General features: G+C 56.7%; 2 protein-coding genes and 2 long non-coding RNA genes across 17 annotated transcripts in view; 2 read left to right on the top strand and 2 right to left on the bottom strand.

The window, feature by feature from the left end:
- Window positions 1-4140, top strand: part of TMEM120B (transmembrane protein 120B) — a 47974-nt gene extending 43834 nt beyond the window's left edge. For both annotated transcript variants that reach the window (XM_038574970.1, XM_038574968.1), the window contains one exon: window positions 380-4140. In XM_038574970.1, coding sequence (XP_038430898.1) covers window positions 380-493 — 114 coding nt within the window. In that variant the 3' untranslated portion in view covers window positions 494-4140. The remainder of the gene's footprint in view (window positions 1-379) is intronic.
- RHOF (ras homolog family member F, filopodia associated) lies at window positions 1341-13931 on the bottom strand. Its single transcript, XM_038574971.1, has 5 exons — window positions 13246-13931; window positions 12910-12997; window positions 4746-4855; window positions 4525-4659; window positions 1341-3631 (listed from the first exon to the last, which is right to left on the bottom strand). The coding sequence occupies exons 1-5, from the start codon at window positions 13369-13371 to the stop codon at window positions 3467-3469; spliced, it is 624 nt and encodes a 207-aa protein (XP_038430899.1). The 5' UTR covers window positions 13372-13931; the 3' UTR covers window positions 1341-3466.
- LOC119866146 lies at window positions 7767-14328 on the top strand. Its single transcript, XR_005379144.1, has 3 exons — window positions 7767-8136; window positions 8508-8675; window positions 12411-14328. It is a non-coding gene; the product is annotated as an uncharacterized LOC119866146 (long non-coding RNA).
- Window positions 14329-14935: 607 nt separating this feature from the next.
- On the bottom strand, window positions 14936-23665 carry LOC111092641. Of its 13 annotated transcripts, XR_005379141.1 has the most exons (5): window positions 23372-23665; window positions 22912-22954; window positions 21410-21515; window positions 21273-21309; window positions 14936-19563 (listed from the first exon to the last, which is right to left on the bottom strand). It is a non-coding gene; the product is annotated as an uncharacterized LOC111092641 (long non-coding RNA). The 13 variants fall into 13 exon arrangements; XR_005379137.1 differs by lacking the exon at window positions 21273-21309; XR_005379142.1 differs by lacking the exons at window positions 22912-22954; window positions 23372-23665 and adding an exon at window positions 21627-22273.
- Between the last annotated feature and the right edge of the window lie 214 nt (window positions 23666-23879).

Genomic DNA, 23879 nt, shown 5'->3' with positions numbered 1-23879 from the left:
GGTGTGTGTGTGTTGGTGGGGCAGACGAGGGGTCCTGGGGAAGGCTGAGCCAGCTTCCTCGGCCACCCCTTTACTTCCCACCATGGGGCCCTGTGCCCTGAGCTCCTGGGGCCCAGGAGACCCTAAGTGGTCTGAGAACCCTACTGAATGCTAGGGGGGTGTCCCCACCTCGGGGCCCTGCATGACCCTGAGGACTCATGCACTTGGTCCAGAGCCCTGCTTTCTATGGATGGAACTCTGCAGTTTGCCAGTGGCTTGTTCTAAGAGGGTTGCGAGGTCACAGAAGCAGCTGATCAAAGCTGGCTCCCCCTTTTCTTCCTTTCCCCTCCTCCCCCTGCCACCCTTCCCCCATCTCCTTGCATGGCCCTGCCCCTGCCAGGTGTTCGTGTTGGCGCTCACATTCCTCGTCCTCTTCCTTGGCAATTTTCTGACCACACTCAAAGTTGTGCACGCAAAGCTGCAGAAGAACAGAAACAAGGGGAAGAAGCCGTGAGCCAAGGGAACCTGATGTCCCCCGGCCCCCCGGGGTTCAAGACTGCAGGGGGTTCCAGCTGGCACCCTTGCTGGCTGCCGGGTTTTGTCCCCACAGTGACCGTGGTCACTGGCAGCAGCCAGCCCAGGGGCCAGCGCACGACTGTGAGAAGAGCCGAGGCCCGGGTCCCTGGCAGACAAGAGGAATGTGACTCCAGCCTGTTGGCACTATGTCCACCTGCTCCAGCCTCCCTATTTATGACCTATTTAACATGGCGGGGGCCTCCGGACTGCTCCCTAATCTGCAGTCTTCCCCCCCTGCCCTCCTGGTCAGGGCCAAGCCCTGGTCGGTCTTCCTGGGGTGGGGACGGGGGGAGCCCTAAAGACTCAGGGAGTCCCTCAAGTTGGGGTCTAGCTGTGCCTCGCCCGGGTGCCGACCTGCCACTTGCTGAGTCCCCAGCGGGTGGAAGGAAACGCCCGGTGTCCTGTGGAGCCTCCCTCCTCGGGGCACACTGCTCCTGCTGTAAGCTCTCCTGGCCGCCGCTGCCCCGTGCCGGGGGTATTTAAGTTCTCAGAGAACCGCTGTCTGTCTTGTGCTCTTTGCAATTCCTGAGTCTCCAGCCTGCCTGCCACCCCCGGGGAGAGCAGCTGCCCTGCTTCCCTTCCAGAGGGCTTGGAGGGGGGCGGGAGGGCTTGCTGCAACCACCAGGGGGCGTCCCAGCCCTGGCATCACTTGGGTAGTGTGAGGGCTTTTTTTTTTTTTTTTTTTTTTTGACACTTCAGAGTTTGGCTTCCTGACCGCCACCCCTCAGCCCACTTCCCGCCACCCCTCAGCCCACTTCCCGGAATTCTTGCAGTGAGTACTCAGGGAGGGGGACCCAAACTTCAGCGCTGTTTGAGACTTAAGCCATCACAGAGGTCACCCACCCTCCACCTCCCTCCATTTCCCTCCTGTTCTGGAATGTGGTGGGGAGAGTCTGAGCAGGCTCCCTCCTGGAGGTGGCAGTTGGGAGGCTAGGACAAGTCTGCTGGTCACCTTGTATCCGATTCTCTATTTGTGGGGCAGGTGAAGAAGCTAGCAGGTTTGGTTGAGTGTTTTGCCACTGCTTCCCACACTGGCCTCAGTTACCCTTAACTACCTCCCTACAAACCCCTCTGACCAGAGTTCACTGGCCTCCATAGTCATGCTTTGGTCCTCAGGGAAGTTTAAGCTTTTTTCATTGTTACATTTTTAAAATAGGAAACTTCCCCTCCACCCCAGTAAGAGTCTACATAAAAACCTAGATTTCTGCTTCCCTAGAAAAATGGAAAGTTCTTGGCTAGGCTGAGCTGCCTGCCTAGGATGGGGTGCTTGCATTCTAGTGAGCCACAGACCCCAGCCCTCCCTTTTATACCTGTCCTGTTTCACTCCAGCCTGGGTCTTCTGAGCTGATTCTTAGGCACTTGGGTTTTTCCTAGACCAGGAGTCAACCAACTTTTTCTGCAAAGGGCCAGATCATCTGTCATAACCACCCAGTCTGCAGTTGTCGGGCAAAAGCAGCCAATGGATAAATAAATGGGTATGGCTGTGTCCCAACAAAACTTTATTTACAAAAACACACAGCTGCCAGATTTGGTCCATAGAGTATGATTAGCTTAACCTCTGCCCTATACCATCATTTGTCCACGAGGCCTTGGATTGAGTGCTCTTTTGACTCCCCAGGGCATGGCAGGGTGGGGTGAGGTGGGATGGGGTGGCATACGTAAGTCTTTCTCTAGCAGAGGACTTCAGAGAGGCTCAAGCTTAGTGGGGGCTGAGGCAAGAGATCCCTGGAGGGCAGGAGCCACCTCAAGCCATTATCCTGTATTCAGTTAACGCTAACTTGTGGCTCACTCAGGAAGCAAGCAGCTCTGATCTCTGGGGCATTAGAATCACCTGGAGCACTTGTTTAAAAACTCCTGGATGAAAAAAATAAAATAAATAAAAATAAAAACTCCTGGATGCCTCTGAACCCAGACCTTCCAGATGGTTCAGTGATTCTGTAGCTGGGGGTTGAGTGTTCTTGCAGGAGGCCAGGATAGTCTCAGCTTGGCAGAAGTGGAGGCTGTGAGGGACAGAGGGAGCTTGATGACTAAAATGAGTCAGTGCTGTTGTTTTGCAGATAGGGAAACCAGTCTAGAGAGGGCAGTGACTTGCCCACGACCACTCAGAACTGATGACAGTTTTCATCTTGAGCTTCCAGCAGTGGGGGCAGTGGGGGGTTGCAGGTGCCAAGCCCCTGAGCCAGGGTTGCCTGGGTGGTCCAGGGTGCTTTTTGAGTTTTTAGAATGTTTCTTCTCCCCCTCAGGCATGTGTACATGCCATTCCAGCTCTGGAAAGATGGCAGCCCAGCTGAAGTCCTGGGTGGGGGCGGGGGCCAGCCCCCATGTCCGGGGCTGGTGCCTGTGTTGTCCCGATAAGTCCCTGTCCCATTGTGGCCCCAAGTTCCTGGAGGAAAGCAGCCAGAAGTCGGAGGATGCAGCAGTTGCCTATCTCAGGAGCCCAGGGAGGCGGGTGACACAGGAGCAGTGGGTTTGGGGACTGTGTGGAACGCTGACAAATCCATTTATCCACGTACCAGATGTAGTTCTTTGTTTCAAGCATCGGTCTGCAGGACCTATCGGTGTGCGATGGGACACACATGGCTGCGGGGAGGCTGTGTACTCCTGAGTCCTAGGGACAAACGCTGGATCTGGGGTCTGGAGGGGCTGAGTCCAGCATCCTCACCCACCTCCATGCCGGCCCACCTCCAGTGTAAACCCGGAGGTGATTTCATGGTCAGAGCCCCAGCTGAGAAAGGAGACATCTCCAGAATGTTCTAAGAGTCTAGCCACAGGCTCCAGGCACGGGGAAACACCCAACTCCAAGTGTCCTTGGAAAGCTGGCGATAGGACAGGTTCTGGGGGTACAGTCTGGGCCTGGCAGCCTGGGCCCCGTCAGTCTTGCACGTTGGGCTGGGAGCCCTGCCCAGAGGGGTCAGAGGAGCAGGCACAACCGGTGTTGTTTCTGCCGCTGTGCTTTCTTCAAAGCACTGAGCGCAACCTTGGCCGCTGCTCGGAAGACGTCCTCCACGTTCTCCCGAAACTTGGCAGAACATTCCAGGTAGAGCGCAGCTCGGATCTGTTCACAGGCGATCTGGCCCTGGGTAGGGGAGGGGCCTGCATTAGATGAGGCCTGGAGCCTGGGGCACCTCCTGACCCCCCACTCATGGATCTGGGGACTTGAAGCTGGCTTTCGGGGCTCTCTGGAGTGTGGAGCCCCCTCCTCCCGGTCCCAGGCCCAGCCCCCGCAGCCTGTGTGGATGGATGGGAAGGGCCTGTGGTGTGGCCTGAAGGCCAAGGGCAGCTGAGGGAAGCCCATCCCAGCCTCTGCCCTGCCCCCTGCTCTCATCCCTTGTCAGGGGAAGAGGGAGCTGCATCCCAACTCTCAAGAACTGGGCCCACTGGGCCAGCCATTGTGTCAGCTGGGCCTGTGAGAAGAGCTAGAGGCCTCCAGACATGGAGGGCTTCCTGCATGCCTCTCCCTTGTCCGTCCTCACAAGCTCCATGTAAGCAACAGAGCTGGGCGAGGACAGTAAAAACTAGCTCTCCTTCTAAAATTTACTTTTATTAGTACTTATTCCTTTTTATTAAACTTTCTTATTCATTTTCCTTTGTGTTCTTTTTATTGTCCCATGCTTCAGCCAGAAAGCTGCAGGGTCTGGTTTTGCCTGTGACTCCCGCGGGTCGGGGAACCCAGTGTTCGAACTAGGCCCACCCTCCCATCCCGTGTGGCAGATGGAACAGGATGGTGGTTAAGGGCTCAGACTCTGGAGCCAGAGTGACTGGGACAGGATCCCGGCGAAGCTGCAGGTTAGCTGTGTGACTCTTAACCACTGTGTCACCTCCCTGGGTCTCAGTGCCCACCAGCCCCCTGTATGCTAACAGTCTGCACTTCAGGGTTATAAGGATTAAAGTGAAGTAGGGGAGGAGGGGGAGGAGGGGGGGGGGAGTACGAGGGTGGGGAGGGAGCAGAGAGGGGGGCCTCTCCCTGACCTGCATGTAGGTGATGGGCTCCAGCTGGGCGGCCCGGAGCTTCCGCAGCTGCTCCTTATCTTTGCGCAGGTCTGTCTTGCAGCCAATGAGCACCATGGGGGTCCCACGGCAGAAATGTGTGACCTCAGGGAACCACTGTGGAGGGAGAGGACATGCATGGGGCTGAGGCCAGATCCGTGGCCCCCACCCTTGAAGCAGACTGGCTGGGCCCCAGGCCTCACCTTGATGAGGACATTATCATAGCTAGTAGGGTTCATGACGTCATAGCAGATGAGCACAAGGTGGGTGTTCTGGTAGGACAGGGGTCGCAGCCGGTCATAATCTTCCTGCCCTGAAATGGGAAAGTAGGCAATGGGTAAGGGAGGCACCACCTCCTCTGTCCACCCGAGTCCCCCCTCTAGGCTCTAAGGGGTGAAGGGTTGGTGACTCTGTCTCTAAGGCCTCGGTGTGCTCATCTCTAAGACAGGTGGCAGCCCACAGTAGCCAAGATTACAGGGGATAAAACCCATGTAGTGCTCAGAACTGGATCTGATTACAGGGTAATCAGGGGAAGCTGGAGGAACTACTAGCAATTATGTCCATGGCAATTACCGCCCCCCCTGCCACCGGCCCTGGCACTCAGGTGGAAGATAACAGACTCAGGCCAAATCAGCTCCCCTTGATCAGGATCTTGGAGGGTACCCCCAGGCTGAGAGGTGCATGGCCTTGGGCTGCATTCCTCCTGCCCTTCAGGCAAACCCCTGGAGGAGAGTGGGGGTGGGGGGACCCGCACAGCTGCTGTCAGGCTTACCTGGGGAGACCCAAGGCTATGGGTGTTTGGCCCCTCCCCTGTACCACTGAATCAGACACCCAGGCTGGGTGTGGTTTTTTTTGATGCTTTTTAGTATTAAAAAGTATTTTAATTATTAATTATTTGGTATTAAAAAGTATTTTTTACAATGAGGATTTCAAACTTGCAGAAAGGTTGTAAAAGGATGCCAAAAACTCCCTTCCTTGGATTCCTGAGTATTTACATTTTGTGCCACTTGCCCTTCGTATATGTAAACACTTGAACCGGTGAGAGTGAGGGGAGAGTGATTTCGGGCATTTTGCTGCTTCACCCCAGGATACTTCCCTCCGGTTTTCTAAGAAGAAGCCCATTCTATCACCGCCTGTAGCACAAATGTCAAGCTGGAGCAAACACCACCAGCGGTGTGCTCGAACCCAACCCACAGGCCCAGTTCAGATCTCACTGGTAATGGCCAATAGTAGTTTTGCCCTGGTCCAGAAGCCAGCCCAGGATGATGCACGTAGTCACCACACTAATAATATTTTATTATTCCCACAGTGAGAACTGAAGCCCCTTGGGCTCACTGACAACTTCCCAGCCACCTCTGCAAAGACAGAAATGTGACTTCCTTCCATTATATCAGACACAGAGGCCCAGGAATCCCTGCCCCTCCCCCTAGCCTGGGGGTGCCTGTGTGGTGCCAGCTTGCCCTCCGGCTCCCTCCCTGCCAACGCAAGGACAGGCCACATCCTGCTCCTGACCCCCAGCTGCTGCCAGGACACTGCCATACTCTCCCTTCCCACTGGCTCTCCCTCTTGATCCAGGACTCCTGACGGTGTGCAATGAACGGGACTCCCAGCTATGACAATGGCTAGGCCAGGACGACTCCATGCTACCATTTAGCCAGAGTCCTCCCAACACTGTGGAGGGGGTGAGGGGCTGTCAGGGCCCAGTTGACTCAGACTCTTCTGCCCTCATCACCAGAAGGCTGGAGAAATCCTTGTGCAATGGTGGAAACCTGGCCCAGGATGCTGTGCCAGCCCATCTCCTGCAAACCATCCCCTCTCCTGATCTTGGTCCATGTCTTTGTAGACCTATGCTGTCTGATAGGGTAGCTGCTAGCCCCATGTGGCTAATTTCAATGAATTAACATTAAAAATTCAGGTTCTCCGTTGCACTAGCTACATTTCTTTTTTAAGATTTTATTTATTTGTTCAGGAGAGACACAGAGAGAGAGAGGAGCAGAGACACAGGCAGAGAGAAGCAGGCTCCATGCAGGGATCAAGTGATTAATTGCCACGCAGGGCTAGTGGCTCCCGTAATGGGCAGCATGGGTGCAGGGCTTCCCAACACTGCAGAAAGTTCTGTTGGGCAGCATAGCACCATCATCGTCCAAGCCATGGCTGGTCTCCCATGATTGGCTGCTGCCCCTCAACAATCCTGTCTCCACCCAGCAGCTGGCTGAATCTAAGACATAAGATCTTGCCTCTCTACCCTCAAGTGAAAACTAACTTCAATAGCTCCCTACTGCCCTTTGTATAAAATCCAAACATCTCCCCAGGTGCCACATGACCTGGCACCCATGGACCCTGACCTTTCTCCTATGCTCCACCCCCCTCACCGTTTCTCAAACCCACCAAACTCCTGTGCCTCAGAGCCTTTGCACTTGCTGTCCTCCCACACCTGGAACACTTACCCTACTCCCTTCCCCCATTCTCTTCTTAGCATTTTATTTTAAAACATTCAGACTGAACATCCACATTATTTCCCTTTTCAGGACAAATAATGTCCTGAAATGTCAAATAAGGTCTTCTACTTCACAACACCAACACTTTATGGCTTATACACTTTATACAAAGTATACCCTATACACTTTGTCCACAAACGGTTAAGAAATCCTTACAGCCATCACCTGATGGAAGTGAATATTTCGATTTACACAGAAACTGAGCTTCAGAGAAGAGACCCTGCCAGGGCTCAACCCCCGGTTGCCAGTTGAGTGTTCCTTCTGCTGATAGGCAGCAATGCTCTATTTCACTTTGCATTGTGCAAACACAGGTTCTGAGCCTGAGGTATAAGGATGAGGTTCTGAATCCTGGCACAACATATATGTCTATTCCCTGTTAGAAATACGGTGGGAATGGACAGTAGTTGTAAAACGGGCCTCCTCATGCTCCAACAGCTCCCCTCATCTTGACTGGCTGGCTCCTCAGGGAGGACTGCCCCTGTCCTGGGCATCCACCATCTGTGCTCAGACACCGACTGGTCTACTGCCTGTCTCCCCAGGGAACATGTAAGCGCACAGGCACCATGTCTGTCCTTTGAAAAAAAAAAAAAAAAATCATCCCTGGTGCCTAGTAGGCCTCCAGTCAAGCCTGGCCAGTGGTTGTCCAGAGCTGTTCAGCTCCCGTCAGATGCAGCAGAGACCAGGGCTGCAACGTGCCTGGGCGTTTAGCAACGCTGGCCTGTGAGGATTTCGGCAGAGCTGAAACGGGCAGAAGTTGGGCTGCAGTGGGTGAAAGGAGGAAGTCAGACTGGGCCTGACCACCTCCTCTACTCCCCGGCCCCAGGGGCCTCGGCCCTTGCCCATTGATCCCTCTTGCCCAGGCAGTAGCATGGCTCACTCCCTCCTTCCCTTCAAGTCTCTGTAGAAATGTCACCTCCCTCAGGAGAGCTTTCCTGACTGCTGCCCCACGCCTGACCACATTTTTATTATTCTTCTGAGTACATGTCGCTCCCTGATGTTGGGTTTCGGTTTGGTTTTGTCTCTGCTATGAGCACAGAAGTCCCTGCCGACAGGGGCCATCTCTGTACAACCCTCGGCTATATCCCCTGGGACACAGGTGAGCCCAGTAACTGGTGAATGAACGAACAAAGGAGTGGGTGGGTGAATAAGGTGAAATGATCATTTTGGCAAGGGCATTTCACTTCTAAAGCCTGTGTTAATTTAAGCAGCCACCCTGGGAGGTAAGCTAGTTGGAGGAAGTTCTTCCTGCTAGGAGCCCATGTGGCCAGAGGGCCCTTTCTCAAGGTCATGGACGGGTCCCTGCAAGCTGGAGCACCAGCTGGGCCCTCAACTCTTAAGGTCAGCTGCTGACCATGCCACTCTCAAATTGCCAAGAACTTTCTTAGGAAGACTTCTCCAGACTTCCCAACTGGCAATCAATCTCTGGGCCTTGTTTTCTTACAAATGATTTCCTCACCTGTGAAATAGGTATGTGAGGAGCAGGTGAGCCTTGAGAATAACACTAAGAAGAGTGAATGAATATCAACAATCCGTGCCGGCAAAGCTCCCTCCTTATGAAGGCTTGTGCTCCTCATGGCTTCACTTGAAGCCCACTGACTGCGCTAACTCATCATTCCTCACTACAACGCTAACAAGGTAGGGCTGTTGTTACCCCATTTTACAGATGCAGAAACTGAGGCACAGAGAGGTGAAGTGAATCACCTTGAGGTCACACAGCTAAATGGAAGCTCTGTTAAAGACAGATGACTGAAGGTGAGACTACTGGGGGTGCCTCTCTCTCAGTCTACTGCAGAGGGTGGGAAGAGGGCCTTACCCTACAAGCCCAAGGCCTGACCAAAAGGCTGCCAACACAGGTATCTCAAGAGAGGAGAGCTCTGGGAGGGGACGGGCAGCCAGCCCAGATCCTAGCTCCCTCCTCCAGGTTGCCTTCCTGGCTTGACTGTGCCTGGCTCAACTTTTCCCAAGATTCAGTGTGAACCTCCACGTGGGGACCGGGTCTACAAATGATGGATTCTTGGATGCTGTTGACCTCATGTCCCCTTGGGAGACGTGGAGTGTGGGAGAATTAGGCTAGATTCACATTCTGTGACCTGGGTGCCTTCCCTCACTGAGCCTCAGTTTCTTTATCTCTCAAAGAGGGTGATAACCCTACCCCTGATACTGGAAGTAAAGGAACCATAGACTAAGCAATGCTGGACAAAGGTGAAGGACTGCTACTATGGTTACTATTAAAACAGGAACTTCCAGGGGATGGGGACCTGGGATCTAACCCCAGATCTTTGAACCCACAAGCTTTAGGGGGCCCCCCAGCCACAAGGTGATACCATTATCCTCCCCCATTTACCCACACTGATGCCAAGGCTTAAAGGGGCCAAGTCACCGGTCTAGGGGCACACTAGGGCCCCACTCTGGCCTCTGCAGATGAGCTCACATGGAATTACGTGCAAAGGGATGCATTTATTTCTAGTGAGGAAAGGTTTTCTGGGCCACAGCTCCCCCTTGAAGTGGCCCATCTTCCTGACACCGGCAGGGCTGTGGGGCAGGGAGGAAGTGAGGTTCTTGCCTAGCATGAGGGTATTTCCTTTGTGGGAAGGACCTCTGTTGTGGCAGTCATCTTTCTAGGGGTAGGAGTCTCTAAGGCCTGGGGCTAGGTTGAGGAGAGGGTGTCTTTGGGCTACAGGGATCCCAAAATCCCCAGCAGTTGGTCCCCAGCTCCCATCAGGGCGTTGGTCAGGGGAGGGGCAAGGGCAACATGAGAAGGGGAAGCTGCAAGAAGAGGAACCCACTTATTGCTATTGGGGTCCGCCCACCTGGGTTTCCTCCCTGGTGGGTGGGGGGCAGGAGTAGCTGGGCTTTGGCAGCTCCCACCTGAAGCCGGAGTGTCTTGCAGCTTCAGCTCTTTGAGCCCCCAGAGCTCCTGGCTCCTAGACAGCCCTCTGGTCCTCGATTCCCCATCTCAGCAAAACTCCTTTGCCTCCCCCACCCCACTCATCCTATTGTTCCCATCTCAGGCTGGGAAGGGGCCTGTGGCTCCCCACTTCCCTGGCAACCCCCATTCCATCCTGTGCCACCCTAACCCCTGGACTTCACCCCAAGGCCCAGAGGGCTCCATCTCTGGTTGGTGTCTTAACATCCCACCTACCCCCACCTCCCCTCCACCCGGGAAACTTCAGACAGAACCACAGCTTCCTGCCGTCAAGGGTGTCAGGGCCCCCAGCAGGAGCAGCTGCGAGGGCAATACTGCTCACATTGCCCGCCTCCCCTTCACCTGTCAGCACTGAGAGCTCCATCACCCCTCCACCCACCCTCTCACCTCTAAGGAGTCTGTGTCTGCTTCCGTAGGATGGAGACAAGGCCAGACTGACCTCCCATGCAGACCCCTGTGGTCTGGTCCTGGGTATGGAGAAATTCAGCCTCCCAGGGGTCACCCCTGAACCAGAGCTCTGGTCACCGATGATTGGTTGGAAAGATACCACTCTGTACCACCCCCACCACAAGGTCTAGCTCATTAGGTTCCAGGACCTTCTACATAACATTTACTAGAGTTGTCTCCAGCTCAGCCACTCCCCTCACCCTCCTTAGTCTTTTTCTGTAGTTGGTCCCCTGGCCGGCCATCGTTTTCTGCCACTTATTTTTGTTCTCCATCCACCCACAGGTGGAGACGATCTCACTGCCTTTATCACACAGGCTATGCTCCAAGGGCGCCTCTGCATCTAAATATCTTCTGCATTAATTTTGTAGGCACCGTGCTGGGCACTGGCATATGAAAGAATGACCCAGTCTCTCCTTCATGTTCCTAGTGACAGGGCTTCCTGGGTCACAGTGACACACCCAGAAGGAGCAGCCACGTTTCTTTCTCCCTGAGTATTCCTTCTTGGGCTGTCCTGTTGACCATGAAGCCAATCTACTTCCCTAGGACTCCACTGAGTCGTTCAACCCCCAGTTCTGTTTCCTGCTTGCCAGTGTCCTGTGGGGGGGGCCGTGCGGGGGAGACTTAAAAATCATGACAACGTTTAGCCCTTCCCAAGAGCCGATCCCTGTGTTACATATCACATGGGTCTAATTTAATCCTCAAGACTACTTTAGCCCTCATTATGGATAAGGAAACTGAAGCCCAGGTGTCCCTGATGACACGCAGCCCAGGGAGCCAGCATCAAAGCCCAGGTCTGATTCCAAAGCATGTGGCAGGAAGATCATCATCGCTGTGGTGGCTATGTGCCTCTGATGACTGGGCCTGGAGCCCCTCCAATCCCTCCCACAGCAGCTGTGAGAGCAAAGCCTTCCTTATACCAAACAGAAACTTTCTAGAACCTCCACACAGCAGTCTGCCCTGATAAAATTCTTTTGAGCATCTTTCTCTGGGTGAGGCCACAAAGACCAGAAGTGGTCCCTGTGCCAGGTCCGATGGGGGAGGCTTCTATGAGCAGTGAAGCCCAGGGATCTGACAGGAGAGGCCCTGAGGGTAAAGGACAGAGGAGAATGAAAACCTGCCTGTGACTCTCCCTGCCTCCCCAGCACCCCACCCACAAAGCGGGGCTAATGGACCTGCCCCTCCCTGGGTCCCCGACAGGAAGCATGTGAAACTAAACGTGTAGCAGACACACTGTAAGTTTTACTGCTCTTATGGTTACGCCCCCAGGGAATTTCTCAGCAACCTTTGGCTTTCTTAGTTCACAGGGCTGGAAGCAGGGCCCTCATCCAACAAAGGGGGAGTCCTTTAGAAGCCACTACAGGGTGGACCCCACCATACAGTAAAGGCTGCCAAAATCAGGAACGGAAGAGGGGTCTTGGGATGGGACAATCCCTGTTCTGATTCTCTCCAGAGTGGAATGGGAGATGCTACTGGCAGACTTGGGGTGGGGGATGGGCTCCATCCAAGGCCAGTGGAGACTTCTCCTCATACATACAATGCTTGGCTGGCAGTGGACGGGGCACCTGATGACGAGCTTCCACGCAGGCCACTAAGCACTGAGTCACAGAGGTTGGGTGAGGTCCCACCTAGGGATCTTGACCTTTGTCCTCCAATGCTGGTTCAGCCCAGAAGGGGATTGATTAAGGGCAGGATGGAAGCTCCTTGAGGACACTCTGCCTTCCCCCCACAACAGCCCACAGCAGGGACTGATAACTGACGTGAGATTAGCATAAATCCACATGCCTTAGGAGCTGCAGGTGGCAGAGAGAACCTTATTCTGGACTTAGAGCTCTGTTCCTTCGCAGTGCTTGGTTTATCCCCAGGAAACCAGGAAGACACAGAATTGTAGCCAGAATCCTAGAATCACAGGCACAAAAGTGTAGACCACAGACTTGCAGAACTATGTACTGTAGCCCATGGAATCTCAGACGTGTGGAACTCATCATTTATGTCCACAGGACCCTGAAGCCTCAGGACTGTCAACCACAAAATCCTGGAGTCACAGGCTCTGATATGTAGCTCAGAGGATTCTAGAACCATAGGACCCAGAAATTCAGCCCACAGAATCCTAGCACCAGGGGACTCAGATCTGCAACCCACGGAATCTTCAGAGACCACAGCATGCAACACACGAAATCCTGGAACCATGGGAAGCAGAAGCGATGCCCACGGTTTTCTAGAACCAAAGGAGGGGAACGAAGCCGTGGGTTCTCAGCACTTAGCGCTAGGAGGATGGCCGAGGAGCTCACCTCATTCAAGTGCCCTCCCTTTCAAAGACGAGCGAGTGGGGCCCTCTGAGCCTCCAAGGCCGCCCTGCCAGCGCCCCTCCGCGACCGTCAGGGGTGATGGGAGGTCTGAGTCCCACAGAAGCTGGCGGGTGGGGATGCCCGGAGGGGGATACCCAAGCGGGGGAAGCCCTTGGAGCCCCCGGGACCCTCGGTGCGCAGGCGCACTCACCCGCGGTATCGTACAGGTTCAGGGTCACCTCCTTGCTGCCCACAGTCACGCTGGCCGTGTATTTCTCGAACACCGATGGGGCGTAGTCCTGTCGGAGAGGGGTCGGCTGGTTCTCACGGGGGCCCGGTCACCCTATGCAGCTCAGCTCCCCTCGCCCGGCTGGACTCGAACTCCCGAGGGGGCGCCCCGGGGTGGCGACTGCCTCTCCCCGCGCAGGACGCCGGGGCGCCGGGGTCCAGGCTCGAGGCGAGGGGTGACGGCCGTCCGTCGCCCCCGGGGGCCCAAGCCCGTCTCCCCACCGCAGTCCGGCCCCCATCACTCCCGCGGCGGCCTCACCTCAGGGAAGGAGCCCTGGCTGTACACCATAAGCAGCGATGTCTTGCCGCAGCCGCCGTCGCCCACGATCACGATCTTCAGCTCCTTCCTGCCCGGGCCCGGGCCCGGGGCCCCGGGGGCGTCCATAGCCGCGAGCAGCCCGCACTGGCAGCCGCGCGGGGCAGACCGCGGGGGCTGAACAATCCGGGGCGGGGCCAGAGAGACCCCGCCCCCTGGGTGCCGGCAGCGCCTCCGCCAGGCAGCCGCCCGGGCCCACCTCCCGGCCTGTTTTCCTTTCCGTTAGGGTCCTGGCCCGCGCAGTTCACCTTTCATTCCCGGGGAAACAGACAACCGGGAAGCGGGGGCGCTCGGTCTGAAGCGCGGCTCCCGCTTTCCCGCCTGCACGTCAAGGCGCGCGCCCCCCACCGACCAGATTCGATCGTTTCCGCCGCTCCTCCGGGGCACCCCCGATTGGCAGGCCCCGCCTCCTGGCAGACGCCCTCCGATTGGCCGGCTCGGCCTCCCCCGTCGGACAGGGGCCCTTTGATTGGCGGACCGTTGCCCCAGCACCAGGGTTCCAGAAGCCTTCGGTCTCCAGCTCTAGGAGAAGCCCCCTAGGTCGCCCCGCCTCAGCTGCGTGGCCCGGGGCAGTCGGCTTCTGGGCCGTTTCCCCACGAGGTAGGTTGGTAACGCAGGGCAAGACGCCGGCGCGGGTGGGGCGGGGGGCGCGGCTGCCCACCCAGCCCAGCCCCACGGGCGCCAGTGGGGGTGCGGGGTGGGGAGTAGCAGTTCCCCTCCCCTACCCCCCACCTCCCCGAGAGCACAAGGTGGACGTCTGGCGCCCCCTGGCGGGCAACCGCCCTGGGGCGGGCGGCTTGGAAAACAGGTGAACGACTCCAGACAACACCCTTTGGGGGTTGGCCCCAAACCTCGCGGGCGGAAGCCTCTTTCTAGCACAGGCCAGAGGCGTGAACCGAGGAAGACACCGTCGAGGAAGGGTTGGGGAAAGACAGGGCAGATCTCGTGAAGATAAACTGGGACCCCTGATAATCCCCCATCCCACCCTGAAATGTAATAAAGCGCTCGCCAGCCAGCAGCCACGTATCTTCATCTCAAGAATTCTCATCACTCCTCCCACTTCCCCGACCAAAACTGCTATTTATTGAGCACAATGTGCAGGTACTATCGGGCGGCTGGCTGAGGTCGCCCCTGCCCCCCATTCCTTCCCTCCCCGCGACTCTGGGCCAACCAACGGTCCTTTGCGTAAGCCAGGCCAGTTGTCAGGAGTGGCAGGGGACGCCCGGAGCCGGGGTGCAGCAAGCCGGCATTGAGGCATGGCCAAGTGAGACGGGTCCTACCGGCAGGAGTAGTCTCCTCAGAGAGGGTTGGAGGGATTCTCGATCTCCTGGCCCCCAGGGAAGATTTTCAATCTTCCAAGTTCTCAGCAAAGACCAGGTAAACTACTTCACGGAGGTAACCGCCAACCTGGCAATTCCATGAACACGGGGTAGGTTTTCAGCAGATGCAAGATAAGGTCTGACCACCAGAGGGCAGCAGCGACTGCCCGTCGAAGCTCACAAATAAAGAGCCCAGAGTTGGGAAAAGGAGGTTTAAGTCCCAGCTGCAGGTTAAGAGAGTCTCCTATGCTGTCATGGGCCAGAGGGCCACCTGCTGGGTCAAGCACCCCCCCACACAAATTTACAGCAACTCATTCCTTTTTTCCAACACAAATTTATTGAGAGGCAACCATGTTCCTTCCTGCAAAGCAGCTAAGTCTTGGGGAACAGTCTAAAGGAGTCTGGGAGATGTGAACAATTTAGAGATGAGGGCTTAGGGAAGGTCGAACCTAATACAGGCAATGTTGAGAGGGAAGACCAATGGAAACAGGATGGGCACCCTGGGCAAACGCATGGTGGCTGGAAAACCCCATTAGGTTCCACGGTGCCTGAGAGTGAGCAGGGAGGCCAGACAGGGTTGTCAAGGTAACTGGAGTCAGATCAGGGAGGGCCTTTCTGCCAGGCTCAAGAGAGGAAAGCTCCTGAAAAGAAGTGCCCAGCCAAAGCCAGGTACTCAAGCTGTCTCTGGTGACTTAAGAGAAGCTGTGACTGGCTGGTGAGGCAGGGCTGGGGGTGTGTCTGTAATGGCAGCCTGAGGCCAGCAGGAGATGAAGGATGAAGGAGGCCTCCGAATGAGGGGAGAACCACTTACCTTTCCAGCCAGCCCTGGATCTGACCCTGAGGCTCAGGGAGGGCCTGGAGGGCAAGAGAATGAGGGGCCGGGGAGATTCAGTTAGGAGGGTCAACCCACTCTGAGCAAACTGCCACCTGGGGGTTAACCACACCGCCTGACATTCCTCAAAATCTGGGACCTCAGTTTCCATTTTCTCTCCTGAAAAATGGGGCTCCGATCTCAAGACAGAACACATGGCTTCCACCAAACTAGGGGGGGGGCGCTCGGGGCGGAAGAAAAAGGAGGCTTCCGGGCCCTGCCTGCATGCAGGCAGAACAGCTGACACTGGCCCCGGCACACCCACCCACCCCTGCATCACCAGGAGGCTGGCAGAACCCCAGCCCCACCCGGCCTGGAGTGTTTGAATTGGACTCCGCTCCAGTGGTGCAGGGGCTGGATCTGTACCTAAAAATACCCAGGAGCCAGGCCAGCTGCTGAGAGCTTCCTCAGAGGCAGCTGGGCCAGGGCAGGCCCGCTGAGCAGGGCCAGCTCGTAAGCTCTGGGAGCCCTGCTCCCTTACCTGAGATGTTCTGAGGCCCCAAGTCATTCACCTTCTATTCACAAGGAATTCCTGGGGAGGTTTAGGAAAGCAAGCAAGAGTCCTTAAATTGGTTCTTGCCATAGAGCTGTTGGACACCGAAGCCTAGGGGAGCACGCCAGGTAGCATGAGTGGCGTGGACTCGTTTGGCCTGTGCCTCCCGCCATAAGGCCAGCTGAGCCCAGAAGAGAAATAAGGGCCAGATCCACTTCCGTCTTGCCGGGGCAAAGTCTGACCAAGCATAGGTTAGGATGTGGAAGTTAAGGACAATTCTTCCAGCTTCTCTTGCCCTGGTACTTGAGAACATCCTAGGAGGTCACCTCACTCCTGAGGGGTCATCCAACCCAGCGGCCGCAGAAGAAATTGAGCTAATTCTTTGTGGTACCAGAGATGGGAGGTGGCCAGGGGCTGACTGTGAGTCAAGGACTCTCTCCAGGGCTCAGTACCTGGCGGTGCTGGTGGGGAGGTCGTGCTGGAACACAGAAAGCTCCCCCTCACAAAGCCAGACTCAGAAACAGCTCAAAAGGTCATCGTCCACATTCCTCCTGCTTCACAGGGGGAGACCTTAGCTTCCGGAGGGGCGGGGACTTGCTGCGGTCACTGGCCAGTTGGAGACAGCGCTGGACCCAGGCGGCCTCCAAGATGGCGGGGCGCCTCTCGCCACAGTCCGGGCAGAGGCAGTCTCCACCCGGAGGGTCTGAAAGGTCGTATTCCAGGCTGGGGCTCACGCTGGATGGGCCGGAAGAGGCGGGACCCTGGTGTCCAGTAGCAAGGCAGGTCCAGCCACCTCCCAGCCTTGGGCCGCCCTTCCGCTGGCGTGGCCCTCTCCAGGCTGGCCCCACCGGATTGGCGCCAGGAGCGCCCCGCCCGGAGCTCGCTCGGGGACCAGGGGGCGGGGCCAGCCCGAGCGGGGAGGAACTACACGGCCGAGGACAGACAGGCTGCTCCGCCTCTCCCTGCCCCATCTCCCTGCCCCAGGTGATGGGTGTGGGGTGGGGGTACAAAAAAAAAAAAAAAAAAAAAAGTGAAAGAGGTAAAGAGGAAATGGAAGTGGAGGGAGTATGACCCTTACAGGTCGTTAAGGACACCTCTCCTTCCCCAGAATCATACCCAGACCACAGTTTAGCACCTAATTGCTCCCTAATAGTTCCGAAGCCGGCTATGGCTCTCCAGCCTGGGGCTGGGAGAGTCGAAGTTTAAATCAATTATTTAACCACAGGACGCCCATGAGACGCCCCGTCTCTGGGAACCTTAAGGACTCTATCTAAAGGGTCAGAGGACACCCTCAGGCAACACGCCAGTCACCTGAGGATCAAGGGGGTTGAATAATCAACTCAATAGCAGAACCAAATTTAAACCTCAAATTTTAGGCCAGTGTGAAAGGAAGAGGCCCATGAGATATTAAGAACGTGAGCCTCATCAACTTTTGGAAGTGCCCCCCCCCCCCCCAGCCCCGTGCGCATAGGGGCAAAGAAGTGTGGTGCCAGGTGCACGGGAGGGAGCCTCCTTCCTCCCCGCCCCAGCAAAGGACAAGATGGACCAACCCCAGCTTATCTGGGACTGGAGACCCTCACAGAGCCAAGGGAAGGGGGCCAGAAGGAGTGAAGAGCACCACACTGGCTACTTTCAACCAGACTGCTTTCCCAGCTTCCTGGCAGTGATGCCAGCAGACAGCTGGCACGAGAGGAAGCCCAAAATAACCCAGACAGCTGGGGTGGGAGGGGGTGCCACGGACACGGGTGATGGGCTAGAAGTCAAGACACCTGGAACTCCACCCTGGCTGCCACTGGTGGCCTCGTGACCTTGGGTGAGTCACTTTTATTCTCTGGGTTTTTGGGGGAGTGACCCCAAATCATGACCCCATTAGGGACAGTCGGTGAAGCTGAGGGGAGGCCACCATTCCGACTCAAACCACACAGGAGGAAAAACGGTGCTGGCTCCCTGCCTACGGAGAGTCAGTCTTCCCCTTTGCCCCAGGCTTTGCCACGTGCCTCGGGGGTGGGTTGGTGGGGGAGGAGCTCGCAGACAGCCCAGCCCCCACTCCCTGCAGCCACATGGGAAAGGAGACCAACTAATGTGCAGCGAGAACGTGAGGCCAAGCCCCCTAATCACACTTACGCCTACCACTCCCGTTTCCAGACTGCATCTTTATTATCGTTTCACACTGGAGACTCGCCCAAGGTCACCAGAACAGAGATGGGATTTAGAGCCTCCCTAGATTAACCACCAGGATGGCTCTCAAGAAAATCTCCAGGTCAAGCTCCGCCCCTCCCCCAAGCTTTGGTTTAGTCTTCACATTGAGGGGTGGGGCAAAAGTAGGCAGGGCTCATCCCACAAGGAAGCCAAACCTCAGCCCAAATGGGGGAGTGGTGGGGATCAGTGGCACCTGGACCCAAATGGTTCATCAAAGTAATCCCTAACTGGAGATCACATGGGGAAGGGATCAGAGATCAAGGGCCACGCCACCTCCAGCTGTGGAGTTTCCTGGAGACAGTAGTTAACTATGTATGAGCAGCCAGCTTGTATCAGGAGGATGGGGAGAGAGTTGCCATTATTGGCAAGCTAACGCCTCTGTCAAGCACTGAGCATGGGGTTTCAAGTGCACTAACGCCATCCTCGCCATACCTCCGGGTGTTACCCAGCCCAGACGTTCTCAAAAGGTGTCCTCAGACTGCAGCCATCAGGATTACCTGGGAGCTTGTTACAAAGGCAAGTTCTCAGGTCTCACCTACTGAATCAAAAGCTGTTGGACTGGGCCTTGGGAGACGTTTGTAACGAGCAGGCTCAGGGCTGGGAATCACTGACCTAGCCCCATTTGAGCAATATAGGGAAACGGGCTCAGAGACCAAGCAGCTCATGCAAAGTCACAGCACGTAAATGGCCAGCCAGGTTTCAAATCCCGGGTCTGATTTTACAAACAGTATTCTTTTTGAGGGTGGTGGTGGTGCAGAGAATCCGTGGGAATTCCAAGGAATGGGGAGAAGAGTCAAGAAAGCTCTTTCTCAGAGGAAGCTGGCCCAAAACTCAGGTACTTGTGTTCTCCACCTCCCTAGCAGCTAGACATCAGAGGGGAAGAGGCCAGCTCACACAGTCACCCCACACGCCCCCACTCTGGGCAGGAAGGGAGGGCCAGAGCAGGGCCGGGTTTCCTGGCAGCAGACACTACCTTTCAGAAGAGGCACCCAGGGCCCTCTCCCACCACAAAACACACAACTGGTAAATACTTGCAAGTGCAGCCTCCTATGCGCTCAAGACTGCAGAGAATTGCACACCCCAAACTCTTGACAACAGAAGCTGACAGGCGGGGATGGATGGACCTAGCAGGGAGCCGATTTCACACACACAGTCCCACACATCTGCGTGGGGGAGAGGCTGCAGAACCAGCCCAGCGGGTTTGGGGTGCTCACCCTCACCCTCCCTGAGCTCCCAAGCCCCCCGAATCTCCCTGGCAGGCTGGGAAAGGACTCACACCTACCTTCTTGTCAGAGTGACATTAGGCCTGCTGGTGCTGTCCAAAGGAGGATAGTTCACTCTGGGGGTGCCAGGCAGCTGCCTTTTCTCCAGCCAAGAGCCTGACAGGGGAAAAAGTCGGAGGGTTTGTTAGGGAGTGGACAGGCACAAACCGGGCAGGGTCTCCTGGAGGGAAAAGCCGCCTCACAAAAGCCCCCCCCTTATTTCATCTGCCCCGGTGGCCCTCACCCTGGAAAGGATGGGGGTGGGGTGGCTGAGTCACTAAGTTCAGCCCCGGCGACCAGCAGCAGGAGGCGGCTCATCTGCATTCCCAAAGACCCGCCCGGTCCGCATCCCCTCCCCGGAGAAGGGCCGGAGGCCTGAGGGCTTAACCCGAGCCATCCGCCCGGGGGGGTCCCGGGGAGGGCCCGCTCCGCTTTCCCAGGCCCACTCCTCCCCCGCCCCCTCCCGGCCTCCGGGGCACAGGGTCGGAGGGTGTGCCCGGAGCCGCCAAGTCGGGACGTCGGTGGCCTCCGCGGCGGCCTCGAGCCCAAAGTGGGGACAAGGGGGCCCCCGCCCCTCGGGCTCGGCCATCGCGGGCGCCGAGGCCGGGCAGGCGGCGAGGCGGCGGGGATCCGCCTGGGGTCAGGGCCGGGCCCCGAGGGAGGCTTCACCCGCCGCGGGCGGCGCCGTTCGGGGGGGGGGGGGGCTCGAGGCCCCGACCGGCCGCGCCTCGCAGGGAGGCCTCCTCGTGCCCGCGCGGGCCCCGGGTCCGGCGCGGGGTCCGGACGGCGGCGGAGCCCGCGCTCGTCGTCGAGGCCTTCCCCAGCCAGGGGCGTCCATGCGGGCGGCGGCCTGGAACGCGGGCGGCGGCGCGCCGGCCTCCCCTCCCCCCGGCCCCGCCGCCTCCTTCCCTCCTCCCGTCTGGCGCGCAGCAGCCGCCACCGCCCGAGCCGCGGGCGGCGCGCGAAATGGCGCCCGTCTGGCCGCCTCGCCCGGCGGAGGCGAGCGCGGGAGCCGCGGCCGCACGACGCCCCGGGGCTCGCGGCCCCAGCCACAGCCTCCGCGACCACCCTCCGGCCTGGGGCGCTACGCCCTGCGGGCTCTCGGGCCCGGCCCGGCGAGGGGCCGCCGTCCGCCCGGACCCCCCAACGACAACTGGGAAGGGGGAGGACGGAGGAGGGCGGCCGCCATTAGCACTTGCAGCCCGGCCCGCCCGGCCCCGGCCCCGGCCCCGGCCCCGGCCGGCGGCTCAGCTCTAAACCTGAAAATAAAACTCGTGCTTGGGAGGGAGGAGCGAGCGCGGCCGGGAGAACAGGCACGGCTCGGTGGCAGGCGGGAGAGATGCTGCGTCATGGTGCCAACATGGACGCCGGCCTTTTGTCCTTTTCTGCTTGGGAAGCGCAGGCACGCCCCGGAGCCCCGAAAAGCCGGCTTCGGAGTGCGAGCCCCGCCGTCACGAGAGACAGAGGTCCTAGGCCGGGCGGGGAGGCTTCCTCGTCTTTTGAGCCCCCCACCTCCAAAAACACTTCAATTTCCTCCTCCCCATCAAGGCTCAGACCTAGAAAAGCTAGAGGGACGACCGCAGGCGGCTCCCTGGATGCCCGAGCTCGCCGGGGAGACCCTCCCCTCGCCTCCTGGGCAGAAGGGGCAGAGGGTCTGCGGAGCCCTCGTCCCCCCACCCCTCCCCACCCGCTGCCAAACACAAAGCTCCAGAAACCTCCTTCTCCCCTCAGCTCCCAAACATCTGCAGCCCTTGGCCTGCTCGAAAAAAGATTTCCTCGAAGGGGCAAAAGGCACTTTTTTTTTTTTTTTTTTTTTTTGAACTTACCCGCTCAGCCCGGTGCCATGGAGTCTGGAAGATCAAGCTGGGCGTAGGTTTTGGACGTGTTATGTAAAAAATATCTTGGGGGGGGGGGTTGTTTAGTTAGGATTATTGGAGGGGAATGGTGGTGTCTTTCTTGTTACCTTTTTGTAAGTTATACTCTCATGGCATTTTCTGCTCCTTCCACTTCTGCAAACTTTCCAGGGTTGGGTTGGCAAAAGGCGGCTTCGCTGAGGACTGTTTACTGCTCTGGATATAGCAATGGTGTGATCGTCATTAAGAGACAAAAGGCGAAAATACACAGTCAAATCAAACAAAAGGCAAAAGAAGCACGGCCATCCCAACCACCATAGAAAATACCCGCGAGTTAACGTTGGTGTTTGGCTCGAACCAGCTAGGACTTGTTTTCCAGTTTTAATCTAGTTTCCTGTGACGGCTTTAGTCTCTGTACACAAAGAGAAGGTCTTCCTTTCCCTCACCCACCCCCCTACCAAGACGAGAAAAACAGAGCTGTTTTTCTTCAAATAGATCGATTTTCAAAGAAAGTGTACATGTTACTGGGAAGAAAACTGACTAGCATTTATTGCTGTAAACATTTTCAAAAGCTTAAAGCTAAAACCTTAGCTTTATAGAAAGCAAAATCGTCTAGAAGCATTTTTAACTGGCTTATATTAGACAAGAGCGACAAAGACATACATGCAGATGAAGGTTCAGAAAATTAAGGACATCTCAGCAACATTAACATAGAAACTGCACTGCATAAGGACAGAATGGATTGGGTACTTACAACGTAAAAGGTTTTTAAAAACTTAAAAGAATAACAACTGCTTACAATTTTTTGTTGCTGCCATTTCGCTAATCCTACAGCTATACATTTAAAACATTACCTTGTTAAAAAGAGAGCAGAAGGAGTTAATAAGATGGCCAGGTTTAAGTGTTTAATAGAGGAAACTACATATATTTAAAAATTTATTGTTCAGTCAAGAGAATACAGATTAAGACAGCTCCAAGCTCCCACCCACCCACCCAAGAAAAAAAGAGGAAAAAAAATTAAATATGTCGTTTACTTAGGTTTTTTGGAATTCAAAATTGTTAACTGCTGACATTAATGGTGTGCTATGACCTAGTTATACAAGACAAAGATGGATTCCAAGTCATAAGGAAAAATCCAGATCTTTTTAAAAAGTCTTCTTCATTCTTCCAATTGTGAGTCCTTTAGCCTGTTGACAAATGTTAAACACAACACTGAGGCGTCCTGAACTGGATGGTGGAGTCAAAGGAAAAACATTCCCCATTTGCAACAAAGGAAAAACCCACTTGGCCATTTAATTCCATTGCAGAAAAATGGCTCCCCTCATCTGTTGGCCTCTCCTTGGTGTCTGATGAACGATGTTTTGAGATCAGCGTCTAATAACTCAAGCCCTATAGAAGCCGCGCGCTGATTGGCTGCCGCGCCCTGCCGCCCTGCTCCAGCCAATTACCTACCCACGGCCAAATTACAAACCCCGAAAAGAGCCCCAATATAAAATACACCACCACGGAGCCCCAGCAAGGCGGCTCCTCCGTCTCGGCCGCCCGAGAGGAGAGGTAGAGGGGGCTGCAAATGCGTCCTCGCGAAGCCCGGGAGCCTCGGAGTTGAACTCACAAAATGGAAGCCGCGCGCTGATTGGCCGCCGCCACTCCCGGACCTTTAATAAAGAAAGGGGAAGGAAAAGATAAATGCAAAAAAGGGGGACTCTCTCTCCTCTGCTGGTGGCTGGAGGAAGAAGGGGGGGGAAGCATGTGTATAGGACAATTACAGGGCGCTCCTCTCCAAAAATAAAAACGGAGCAAAAAGCCTCTATCACCCAGGTCCAGGCGAGGGCTACATCCTCCCAGGAATGTGAATGCTAATTTGGCTAAAAATCCTGGTTTCCCCTCCCTAGCTCAGCTCCAAAGGGGAGGGGGTCTCGGGGCAGAAGAGGAAGCCGGAGAGAGATACCTCGATTGCAACTCGTCTTGAGTCCTCTTGCCTACCCCCACGGTTCCCAGCGTCTAAACACACAATCACCCCCCCCCCCCCAAAAAAAAGCCCAGCCCTTTCCCCCGGTCCCCCACGCGCCCACCTCCGGTCTTGGCAGTTTGGAAACAGTTTTGGAGGCCCCAGGCGCACGCCGCGGCGACCGCGGCTCGGAGGGTAGCCCCAGCCGCGGGAGGTAGAGCCGGAGGAGACCCCCCTCCCCCGCCAGCCAAGCCCCCCACCTAAGTCCCAGCAGAATAAATAAATTAAAAGGCCTTCCCCCGGGGAGGGGGGAGGCAGTGTGGGAGCGCGCGAGTGAGGGGTGGGGGGCCGCTGGGGCCCGGGGCTTTGGCGGCGCAGCTGCCGCCGCCGGGAGAGTGCCTGGGGAAGCGGCGAGGAAGGAGAGGGGAGGAGGAAGAGGAGGAGGAGGAGGAAGAGGAGGAGGGTGAGCGCTCGGGTCGGGCTCCTTAGCGGTGTATTGTGGGATGTGCGGCTACTGGGAGCCGAGCCTCCGCCGCCAGCCGCCTCCCGGGCAGCAGCAGCAGCAGCAGCGGCAGCGGCGGCGGCAGCAGCAGCTCCGGGCCCGGCAGCCGCGGCGGCGGCGCCCCCCCCTC

This window comes from Canis lupus, chromosome 26 (assembly GCF_011100685.1).
Source record: "Canis lupus familiaris isolate Mischka breed German Shepherd chromosome 26, alternate assembly UU_Cfam_GSD_1.0, whole genome shotgun sequence".
Classification (NCBI taxonomy): domain Eukaryota; kingdom Metazoa; phylum Chordata; class Mammalia; order Carnivora; family Canidae; genus Canis; species Canis lupus.
Note: the sequence above shows the minus strand (reverse complement) of the source record. Positions and strands in the feature narration are given on the sequence as shown.

Bases quoted from the DNA above. Each gene is read 5' to 3' on its own strand.
- RHOF (XM_038574971.1), bottom strand. From the start codon at position 13,371: ATGGACGCCCCCGGGGCCCCGGGCCCGGGCCCGGGCAGGAAGGAGCTG. The intron at 4,660-4,745 runs GTGAGGCCTGGG...CTCCCTCCACAG, and splicing joins ATGATAATGTCCTCATCAAG to TGGTTCCCTGAGGTCACACA. The intron at 3,632-4,524 runs GTCAGGGAGAGG...TCCCCTACCCAG, and splicing joins AGCCCATCACCTACATGCAG to GGCCAGATCGCCTGTGAACA.